The 12,500-nt window shown below is 46.5% G+C and overlaps 1 protein-coding gene across 1 annotated transcript in view; it reads right to left on the reverse strand.

Moving 5' to 3' along the window:
- Positions 1–319: 319 nt before the first annotated feature.
- Positions 320–12,500, reverse strand: part of LOC308366372 (neuronal acetylcholine receptor subunit alpha-7-like) — a gene marked incomplete at both ends in the record, with an annotated part of 58,022 nt that continues 45,841 nt past the window's right edge. The window contains 5 exons of the mRNA XM_080840051.1: positions 320–988; positions 2,000–2,109; positions 5,026–5,112; positions 7,217–7,411; positions 9,168–9,415. Of these exons, the coding sequence (XP_080696177.1) occupies positions 320–988; positions 2,000–2,109; positions 5,026–5,112; positions 7,217–7,411; positions 9,168–9,415 (1,309 nt within the window). The remainder of the gene's footprint in view (positions 989–1,999; positions 2,110–5,025; positions 5,113–7,216; positions 7,412–9,167; positions 9,416–12,500) is intronic.

Here is a 12,500-nt window from a genome sequence, read left to right on the forward strand (position 1 = left end):
TATTTTTTCTTTCTTTCTTCCTTCCTTTATTTCTTTCTTTCTTTCATCCCCTCTCTCTCTGCCTCTCCCACACTCTTATCCCAACCCCACCCCCGACACACTCTCCCCCCTCTCCTCTCCTCTTCTTCTCTCCTCTCCTCCCCCCCTCTCTCCTCTCCTCTTCTTCTCTCCTCTCCTCTCCTTCCCCCCTCTCCCCTCCTCTCCTCTCCTCTCCTCTCCTCTCCCTCCCTCTCTCCTCCCCTCTCTCTCCTTTCCTTTCCTCTCCTCTCCTCTCCTCCCCCCTCTCTCCTTTCCTTTTCTCTCCTCTTTTCTCCTCTCCTTATGTGAAGTCTTTGGTGACGGCCTCGAGGAAGTTGGGCGCGGACATGAGGATGGAGAAGGTGCAGATGATGGAGAAGAGGGAGAAGGCCACCAGGCAGAGGCGGTCCACCACAGCAGCGGCGAACTTCCACTCGCTGCACGCCGCCTCGCCCTGGTCCTGCTCGCGGAACCGCTGGGCGATGTATGTCACCTCGTCCAGGATGCGGCGGATCTCCGGCGAGCACTCGGCCAGCAGCGCTGCCGCCACCGCCGCCGATACCGGCACGTCCCGTTCGTCCCCCCCAGCGATGCACCGGGAACCGCCAAGCACCATCCCAGAGTCGGTGCTGAGGGCTTGCTGCTGCTGCTGCTGGCAGGTTGGAGGCATGGCGTCCAGGGTGTGGTAGCTGAAGTACAGGTTCATGGTGCCGTTGCTGGCCCCCGTTGGCGTGGGGGCCTGGGAGAGCGTCGCCGGGTGGAGTGGGTGGGTGAGGCCGGGTATGGTGCCCATCTCCATGCTGCTGGAGCTGGAGTGGTGGGCAGGCGGATGGCGGTACTTGTAGCTGGAGGACTGCTGCTGCTGTGCCTGCTGCTGTTCCTGCTGCTGCTGTTGCTTCTGCTTGAGGTCATCACCTGGCTGCTTCATGCGTAAGAACCAGGCACACCAATTTAGCAGCACCACTCGCACCTAAAGAAGAAAAGGGGAAGGGCAGAGGGCACAGTTCATCATCATCATCATCATCATCATCATTATCATCAATACTATCATCATTATCATCATCAGTGAAATATCCAAAACATTCCTATTACTTTCTTTCTGACATCATAGTCATTGTCAGCATCATCACCACTACCACCATCATTATTATTGATCATCATCATTCCAGTCATTGTCCTCATCAGTGCGTATCCACACCATGCCTGTAATATTTTCACTCCTATTATGATTGTCACTATGACAACTGTCATCCTAATTGTCATCTTAACCTTTATAATCCTCAATAAACTACATCCTCATTGTTATGTTCATTTGTTTTTAATCACTTTATTTTTCAAGACAACAGACATGTCACCATCTATCATCTTTATCATACTAGCATCAATGCCCTGCTTGTATCTCTTCATCATCTCCATTAGCAGATCATAATTTAGCAATCATTAATTAATCATTATTAAAAACCCCATTATCATCATTGCCACTTTGTTAAATTTCACATGAGAAGGGACTGTTACAAAATCGAATAATCACAACCCAAGTCAGCAGTGGGATCTGTGACTGGTTTGGCCGCGGGCACCCTGATGTGAGTGTGGGTGTGTGTTTGGGGGGGGGGGGTGGTTTGTGGGTGAGCGATGGGGGTGTGGTTGTGTGGTTTGGGGGTGTTTGGTTTGGGGGGGAGGGTGGTTTCGGGGTGTGGGTGTGTGGTTCCGGGGTGTGGGTGTGTGGGTGTGAGGGATCGAGTGTGAGGGATCGAGTGTGTGGGTGTGTGTTTGGCGGGGGGGGGGGGGGGGGGGTGCGGGTGGTTTGGGGGTGAGGGATGGGGGTGTGGTTGTGTGGTTTGGGGGGGTGTGGTTTCGGGATGTGTGGTTTCGGGGTGTGGGTGTGTGGTTTCGGGGTGTGTGGGTGTGTGGTTTGGGGGTGAGGATTCGGGGTTTGGCGTCGAGGAATCGGGGTACGCTGCATGGTGGCACTGAGACCCACCACTTTGGGCATCTTTCCTCCCTGCGGGTCATAGTGATGGAACTGCAGCACCATAACGGTGACGACCACCGACAGCCCTACGATCATCATGGTGCTCGCGAAGTACTGAGCTGAAACACACACACACACACACACACACAGACACAAGCACACACACACACACACACACACACACACACATACACACACATACACACACACACACACACAAAAACATGTAAAGATTATCAGGACTCAATTACACATACATGCTCATGTATAGCTTTAAAAATGTATATGGAGATTGACGAAAATCCCATATCATAAACCTAAATTCTACAGCTGTCAACCTATGGATTCTCACTGGTCTGTTTATCTTTGCAACTTTTGCCCCATGGGAGTATTTCCAGTGCAACATTACTGTAAATACACGGATGGCAAAACCAATCAAATTCATGGGTCTGTTCTGCATCAGTGATGCACGTAATCATCTTTGGCTCTACCCCTTGAGAATCCCCTCCGGTCCTTTCCCACACATTTGAGCTCACGTCTGAAAAAAGCACTTCTTGTTTGGCGTAAAACAGGAACATGATTCTCATCAGGAAGACGCCATCCAATTCTTCGTGTCAGTGTGTGTGTCTCTGTGTGTGTGTGTGTGTGTGTGTGTGTGTGTGTGTGTGTTTGTGTGAGTGAAAGAGTGAATGTGTGTTTGAGAACGTGGAGACTGCCAAGAGGCTGGTCTGAGATGGGAGTGCGGGGCCATGAATGTTACAAGAGCTCCTGACAGGGTAGTGCACTACAGGATAGGCTGGGAGAAGCATGCACTCGTACGTGGTTACGGGGGAGGAGGGGTTGGTTAGGGGATGTTAAGAACTGAAGTGTGCTCTCATATGTGGTTACGGGTGGATGGGTTAGTTAGGGGATGTTAAGAACTGAAGTTAAGAACTGAAGTGTGCTCTCGTACGTGGTTGGGGGTTGGAGGGGATGGTTAGGGGATGTTAAGAAATGCTGCTCCAGTCGAGTGAAAAAAACACCAAACTTAAGAGAGGCTCAGGGGACCCAAAGCTTAGGGTGCAAGTTCTCCTCCCGAAAATATACAGTATCATCCTGTGTGTGTGTGTGTGTGTGTGTGTGTGTGTGTGTGTGTGTGTGTGTGTGTGTGTGTGTGTGTGTGTGCGTGCGTGCGTGCGTGCGTGCGTGCGTGCGTGCGTGCGTGCGTGCGTGCGTGCGTGTGTGCGTGTGTGTGTGTGCACATCTTCATCTCCCCTAAAAGCCTCATATCGAGCCAAGTGCTTGAAGGGTACACATTACATGAAATGTTTTTCTTTTGCATCCCTCCCTCTTTTCCTGCCTCTCGCTCTTCCACTCTCCCTCCCTCTCTCTCTTTCTCTCTCTAACTATCTTTCTCTCTCATCCTCCCCTCCCCCTCTTCTTTGTTTTCAGGGGGTAGTAAGGTTATTTCTGAGTTGGCCAAGCAGGCCTCTGGCCGGAGGGTCTGTCTAGCTTCGGGCTACGGCATGCCCCAGGTGACACACAAAGCGCTGACTAATAAGGGTTTTTAAAAACTATTTCCGTTCCCTCCTTTGAGAAGTCAAAGGGAGAAGCAGATGGGGTGGGTGGGGGTTTGACTACCAACTGACTACCAATTTTGGTCGAATGGCCTCGTCTGACCCCATTCCTGTCTTTCTCCCCCCGTCCTTCCGCCTTTCCTGGCCCTGCCCTTGTCCTTGTCCTTGTCCTTGTCCTTGTCCTTGTCCTTGTCCTTGTCCTTGTCCTTGTCCTTGTCCTTGTCCTTGTCCTTGTCCTTGTCCCTGTCCCTGTCCCTGTCCCTGTCCCTGTCCCTGTCCCACCCATGTCTTTCTAAAGGGCAGGATACCTGCTTTGACTCCTCAACCAGAAAATCACCCCTCCCTAGGCTCCCCTAGAAATACAAATCTGACAAGGCTGTCTGTTTGGTGACAACCACGGTGATGATAACTGCAGTGCACTCACACTACGCTCTCTCTTTCTCTCTCTCTCTCCCTCTCTCTCTCTCTCCCTTTCTCTCTCTCTCTCTCTCTCTCTCTCTCTCTGAATGTATCTATTCATCTCTCCCTTTCTCTCTCTCTTGCTGTCCACACAGACACACACACACAAGTATTTATTTTATTAGAATGCATCTACATGCCACATTATAGCAGTTTATAGCTGAAATATCATAAAATGTTAAATGAAGACAGTTATTTGGGAATTGGAAAGGTTGGAAAGGTTGCATTGATTTAAACAGGTAGATAGATAAATTATGAACATAAAACAAATTTAACAGCCGTTGCAAGTATTTGGTAGTTTAAAGTGCATCATTAAGTTTGAAAATGCAAACACACACACACACACACACACACACACACACACACACACACACACACACACACACACACACACACACACACACACACACACCTACACACACACACACACACACACACACACACACACACACACACACACACACACACACACACACACACACACACACACTGGACTGGCCTAATGCTGCACACACCAATCTGACTCATGAAAAACTGAGCCTGTGGAGCTTTAGCCAAATGAGACTGAATTATGCCCAGCTATTAACACTTGGTGTGTCCACACAGTCTATCAGAGCCCTGCTTAGTGCCCACACACTCACTCAGCAGACGAGGGACAGATTCTCAAAGCTGTCCCCTCAAGGAGTGACTGAGGCCACATGTGCCAACGCGTCATTTACACGTAATGGATCCATTCATCCAACCCCCTAATCATGAATGCATTCATTCATTCATCCACAGATTACTGTAATTCATTCTGTCTGTCCGCCTGTCTGTCTGTCCGCCTGTCCGTCTGTCTGTCTGTCTGTCTGTCTGTCTGTCTGTCTGCCTGTCTGTCTGTCCGTCTGTCCGTCTGTCCGTCTGTCCGTCTGTCTGTCCGTCTGTCCATCTGTCTGTCTGCCTGTCTGTCTGTCTATCCGTCTGTCCATCTGCCTGCCTGTCTGCCAGCCTGTCTGTCACAGGGTTAAAGGATGAACTTACCAATCAGAGGGACAGAGTCTGAGGTGGCTGGCATGATCTCAGCAACTAGCAGCATGAAGACCGTCAGGGACAGAAGGACTGTTATACCTGAGAGAGAGAGAGAGAAGGGTGAAGAAGGAAGAAGGATGGGAAGTGAGATTATAAAGGAAATTTCATATGGGCTTTGGAAATGGAAACACCAACACTCTGACATCAAAACAAAACAGCAGTCCTATGAGTCACTGCACACCTCACTCAAACACACACACACACACACACACACACACACACACACACACACACACACACACACACACACACACACACACACACATACACACACACACACACACACACTCACACACACACACACACACACGAACACACACACACACACACACACACCCACACCCACAGAGTAAAACTGGTAGGGGCATGCTGGCAAGAATGTGCAGCTGTAAACAGATGTGTCTGTCAGCGCTTCTGTGCTCCCTGCTAACGTCGCCAATTTTGGGGGAGAAAATTCAATTTAGGTGGCGATGGTGGCCAGCAGAAGGCAATGATGACGATGTCAAGTGAAAGGATGAGGCACATAAAAGCTGTCTGGGATCTTGGCTAACGCTCTGTCTCCACCATATTCCTACATATACCACCATATTCCTCTGTGCCACTACTAAGAGCCCAAATGGTTTACCTGATAGTGGTGTATAATAGTAAAACACAGAGATAAAGACTACCTGGTTTACCTGATAGGGCTGTATAATAATAAAACACAGGGAAAAGGGCTACCTGGTATAATTGTAAAATAATAATAATACAAGTAAATGGGTATAGGTTTTTTGGGTTCAGCTCAATCAAGTCTGAAGATAGTAGTAGCTGGTGCCAGTCAGCGATAATACGTAGACTACATGAAAGGTTTTGGCTTTATTTATATATTTTAATAATTAATGATGATCATTAAAACATGTTGTTGTTGTTGATGATGAGGATGATGATAATGGTGAGGATGGTAATGATAATGAAGAAGAAGAAGATGATGATGGTGATGGTAATGATGATAAATTAAAGCCTTAAGTGTTCATGTTATGCTCATTGCTTTGTTTAACTTCACTTCCCTCTATGGGAAGGACCTTGCTATCTGTCAATGAACTGTCTTTGTGTTTCAGCTCATTAAAACAATGTTCTCATGCTATATACTAGATGACAGTCTGTCTTTACTCGGATACTATATACTAGGACCCGTGAGAACACAGACTATGGAACAAAGCATTTTCAAACAGGCGATCTCTGGCCGACCGAATATGATGGATTTTGGATGAGATCTGAGGGAGAAATGTGATGGGCTGATGAAATTCTGAGATGAGACAGGCACACACACGCACGCACACACACCAACACGTACACCTTCTTCCTCTGTGAAGTCTTCGGGTCATGCACAGACATTCTCTCTCTCTCTCTCTTACCCTTCCTCATATACACACACAACCACACCCCAACATAAAAAACACAATCACACACAGTATACATGAAGACTTGAGACGTGATTTGAGAATTTCTAACTGGGAAAGGTTGCATCGATTGAAACAGGTATAGATCTATAACAAACATAAAGAAATTGAACAGCCAATCGAAAACATTTTGGTGGTTTAAAGTGCATCATTCATTTTAAAAATGCACAAACACACCCCCACACACACACAATCACACTCATTGAGTGCTTACAGAGGGAGATCTTCTCTCCGAAGTCTGCAGGCAGCAGGTAAACACACACACACACAATCTTCAATCTTCCCTTTAAACACGCAAATACACACACACACACACACAATCTTCAATCTTCCCTTTAAACACACACACACACACACACACATACACACACACACACACACACACACACACACACACACACACACTCTTCCATCTTCCCCTTAAACACATTTTGTAGTTTCAGCAGGAATCAAATTTTCTGAATAGTCCAACCGATTTAATCAGATCAACAGTCCATTATGGGTTTTTACAGTTCAAGGTTAGAGGAAATATCGTCTCTTCCGAATAAACATTCTTCCTATAATTGATGATATTGAGTAGTACTCTGCCAACTGCTTAACCTTTGTTTGATGAAGCCCCCCAATGCAAACACACACACTCACACACACTGTTCCATCTTCTCCTTCAACACACACACACTAAAACACACACACGCTGTGCGTACCGAGGGAGATCTTCTCCCCGGAGTCTGCGGGCAGCAGGAAAACGAGCAGGGCCAGCCCTGAGATGAGCATGCAGGGGAGGATGAGGTTCAGGCCGTAGTAGAGCGTCCGCCGGCGCATGGTCACCGTGAACGTCACGTCCGGGTACGGCTCCTTACAGCAGTCATAGTACAGCTCGTTACGTTTGGATGGGACGCCTGCAAGACACACACACACACACACACACACACACCACACAGACAGACAGACACACACACACACACACACACACACACACACACCACACACCACACAGACACAGACACAGACACACACACACCACACAGACAGACACACACAGACACACACACACACACACACACACACAAACAGACAACCACACCACACAGACAGACAGACAGACACACACACACACACACACACACACACACACACACAGACACACACACACAGACACAAACATGAATAATGGTGTTAGTGGTACTGTGGTTTGTTTACCACCCTTCAAGCATCAAACCAGGTTCAATTTCCAGCCACTGTAGGATGCCTGTGTAAGCTGATAAAAGAGTCCGCTAAATAGAAGTCCTTTACCTTTACACAGACACACTAACATCCACAGACATTATATGTGAGGGCAGCACAGCCCTCCATACCCACAGGCAGGAATGCACATACTAAATGTACAATGCATTTTTGAAATATCCTGAAGGTACATCAGTACTAACTCAGACGCAGAAGCTCACCTACACATATGGCCCATAACAGACTTAATTCATACATTCAAACATTTATAAATAAACAGACAGGTCGATCATTGTGGGTCGATCATTGTGGGTCATAGGTCTGCATACCAACTGCAGTCAATGGTGCCAGTCTAATGTGTGTGTGTGTGTCCTAGTGTATATGTGTGCATGTGTGTGTGTGTCCGTGTGTGCATCCGTTTATGTGTCCGTGTGTGCATGTTTGTATGTGTGTGTGTGTGTGTGTGTGTGTGTGTGTGTGTGTGTGTGTGTGCGCGTGTGTGTGTGTGTGTGTGTGTGCGTGTGTGCGTGTGTGTGTGTGTGAAGAGAGGTCGTGCGGCAGGGATGGCAGCAGCTGAGAAGATGGCACTAAAGCTGCCATGGGCATCAGACTGTTAATCTCCCAATATGGTCATCTGAAGTGCTGCCAAATTGTGTGTGTGTGTGTGTGTGTGTGTGTGTGTGTGTGTGTGTGTGTGTGTGTGTGTGTGTGTGTGTGTGTGTGTGTGTGTGTGTGTGTATGTGCATTTGTGGAAATCTATGTCTAATCTGTGTGTGTTCTTCTCTTTCTCCATAAAAACTGAATAAATGTGCTTTCTGTGAATATGTTAAGTAAGCAGCGAGTCGTTTGCTCCACCACTGTTCAGGCCTGTTCATGCATACTTTACTTTATGGCCCAGGAGATTACACAAGCATCCAGTCATTGCAGTTTGTTTATGAAGGTACCTCCTTTGCCTAGGCATGCCTTCACAAGTGTCTGTGTGTGTTCTGCATGGCTGTTTGTGTGTTGGATAGTTATGTGTGTAGCAGATGTGTAGTTTTGTAACTATGTGTGGGTAGGTAAACAAACATATGTATGAATGGGATGTCTATGTATTTATATCTGTACACCTTTATTCACTCTATTGTTTAAATCCTGGGGACATACTCAACAAAGAGTGTTTTACTACTTGGCACTTTTTTGTTCTTTTGTTTGTGTGGGTGTTTGTGTTTGCATTCACTTCATGCAAATGGCTTTGTATGTGTATGCATTAACTTCACACGAATGGCTTAGTATGTGAATTCATTCACTTCACGCAAATGGATTAATATGTGTATGCATTTACTTCACACGAATGGCCTAGTATGTGTATGCATTAACTTCACGCAAATGGCTTAGTATGTGTATGCACGCAAATGTTTTTCTGCGTGTTTCCTTGTCTTCGCAGCTTACCCACGAGGTCCCACTCTCCGTTGGGAATGTAGGTGGACGTGTCCACCGCCAGCATCTGCAGGTCCAGCAGCCAGCCGTTGTGCGTCCACGAGCCGAACTTTAGGTCGCACTTCTGCACGTCGAAGGGGAACCAGCGCACGTCGATGTAGCAGGTGCTCTTCAGGATGCCCGGTGGGATGTACTGGCAGTAGCCTGACGCGTTCACCAGCACGTTAGTGTGGAAGGTGGCATCGAAACGCTCGTCCGCACTGGAGAGGGGAGGTAGTGAAGTTGTTTAGTAATCAGAAGGTTGCTAGTTCGATTCCCTGTCGAAGCGTCTTTGAGCAAGACACTGAACCCCTAGTTGCTCCTGATGTGCAGTGTGCTATCAGTGTAAATGTAAAATGTGCATACATCCTTGTAAGTCGCTTTGGATAAAAGCGTCTGCTAAATGACTAAATCTAAATGTAAATGTATTCAGGCTACTGTCATGGTAGTAGCACTGGAGAGGGGACAATAGGAGAAATGTCAGAGGGAAACACAGGGAAAGAGAGACAAAGAGAGAGAGAGAGAAAGTAATGGAGTGAAAGAAAGAGTGTGTGTGAGAGAGAAAGAGAGAGAGAGAGAGAGAGAGGGAGAGAGAGAGAAAAAAAAGAGAGAAAAGAGAAAGAGAAGATGGGGTATCCTATACATTTTTACGTCTGTTATTACTGTAAACCAGCCCATGCCAGTGTGAAATGGAACAGCTGAGAAATGGAGTGCAGTCTTGTACTTGTACTTCTGACAAGATGTAACAGAAACAGACTTCTTCTATTGAACTACAATAAAGCACTAGCTGATGTCTGATGGCTTGGGAGGTGAGTTTGAATAAGGTTCTTTGCACCGGGGTTATTTAGTGTTGGATGCCATCTATTTCTCTCTCTCTCTCTCTCTCTCACTCACACACACACACACACACACACACACACACACACACACACGCACACACTTACACACCACACTCAGCATCCAGGTGCTGACAGCCTGTTCTGGTGTGACCTCAATAGCCAGGTGTGCTTAAAAATGCAAAAAGATGGCAATAACTTTCAGACGCACTCACACACACACACACACACACACACACTAAAGGTCTCACTCTATAAACCCTGCCTTTTAATTAAAATATAGATAAATATAGTTCAATTAAATATGGTTTACAAGTTCAGGGGGGTATCTCCTATTCTCTACATTCCCAAGTGCTTTCTCAGGTTCAGAACTGCTTTCTCTCTCGTTACACAACTGGGACATTGTTCTGCTGCCTCCGTCTCCCGCTCCGCCTTCTGCTGACCTTTCTGCTGCTGCCTCGCTGAGGGTTCTAGCTGGTCCCATATGCACACTTGGCAGAAGTACACTTGGCAAACTTTCCTGGTCAGAGTGGTGGGGTGGTGGTGGTCTTCAGCTTGGAGGAGTGTGTGTGCACATGGATATTTAATGGCGGACATCGCCACAGGAACATGATGTTCAATGGTCCAGACTGAGTGGATTTCCTGATTGTGCAGCAGGTTCGCTCTGAATAAGTTCCACAACATTCAGTGATGATGGAGGGAGAATACAAACTTTCAACCATACAGAGGTGGCCTGTCTTTTTTATGCCCAGTCTATGACCTGGAATGATGATTGCACTCATCACACTCTTCCACCTGAGTTGGGGCGCTTTTTACTGTGAAAGGCTACAGCATTCACTACATCAACACGGACAGGTGAACATTTAGACACCTACACAGAATTTAAACATCAATGGATCAATATGCAAATGTTTTAGAAAATAGTGACAGAAGAGTGAATCCTATTCAATTCAGTTTTTCTTTAACATTTTAGAGTTGTTTTCCTCCCTGAACTTTTTAACAAGTTTGACATGAGAAAGAACAAATATGACATGTCATTAATCGTGAGGGTACTGATCTTTGCTAAAGGACAAGACAAATAAACACCTATTAGCTATTCTCTGCCCTGACAGAATAAACAAACCGTGTGCAATGTTCATGAATGGATGAGCTATCACTATTCTCTAAATACCTAATTAAACAATGACATTTCCACGGACTTGATTTAATTTGCAGCAACATTAAGCAGAAGCTCACTCCTGAGTTTCGAATGCCACTTTGACAGTAAGTGCACTGGGGTGTTGGTTGGCGTTTTGCATGAAGATGAAAAAATAGGTATGACAGGAGATCATCATACACCTCACACCCCACAGACACGCCTTGACTTTCCCTATACCCCCTCAGAGGGCTTTCACTAGAACCATGCTTAGTTCTTAGTCAGCAGAACCGTGCCCACATTTGGCCCCTTTATCTAACTTACTGGGACTGTACTTAAGTTACTTACTAGGAATGTATAGGCGGCTCACTGTAAGTTCAACTAGTTCATTTAAGTTCTTCATGTTTACTTCATGGGTATTTCCATTTGTTTGGTGATCTAAAAGTTCATGTTTAAATGATGGTTAATATAAAACTAATGCTATTGTCTGTATTATTCGACCCATCCAGCCAGTTGAGTATTGTCTGCTGGATGGGTTGTGGCTGCAGTAGCATCCATGGCTGATAAGAGGCGGATCAGACTAATGCTTAAACTCACGGTCACCTGCATCCGTGACTCATTGTCTTTTTCACACTTGCATGGTTTTAAAGTTTCAAGCACTGTTATCTCTCCCTCTCTAACACTCTTACTCTACACACACACACACACACACACACACACACACACACACACACACACACACACACACACACCCTCCTCAGATTCAACAGACCACCCTTTGCGCCTTGTGACAGGGCTGCTCAGGGAACACAGAAACACACTCAGCAGAGTTCTGTGATGTGTGCGATAACAAGAGAGCATGCTCCATTCTCACACCGGGTGGCACATTACAAAACTGTCCTCGACAGAGCGTCGGATTTAATCCCTACACCGCACACACAATTAAACCACACAAACATGCACACACATACACCAACAATACATTTATTTTACCACACTGGCGAGTTATCTGGGGGCTATTTGCTTCACCTCATGACAAAACGGAATATTTCAAATCTCACGTTACATTCTTCATCAAATTAGCTTGTTATACAAACATAAATGCTTTTACCACAAATAAGACTGCACATAACATCTCTTTCTCTCTGTGTGCGTGTGTGTTGCTGAAGAAGTGTCTGTGAGTGTGTGAGTGTGTTGTGTGTGAGTGTTAGCGTGTGGAGATGGTTCTGACCAGCTGAAGCGTGCCTATAGGAGACGCCCTGATGAACCTCTCTGTCATGTCACAGGCCAGCAGCACGCTAACGGATCACTAGTGATTGCTTCTGATGTCGCCTT

This window comes from Sprattus sprattus, assembly GCF_963457725.1.
Source record: "Sprattus sprattus genome assembly, chromosome: 6".
Classification (NCBI taxonomy): Eukaryota; Metazoa; Chordata; class Actinopteri; order Clupeiformes; family Clupeidae; genus Sprattus; species Sprattus sprattus.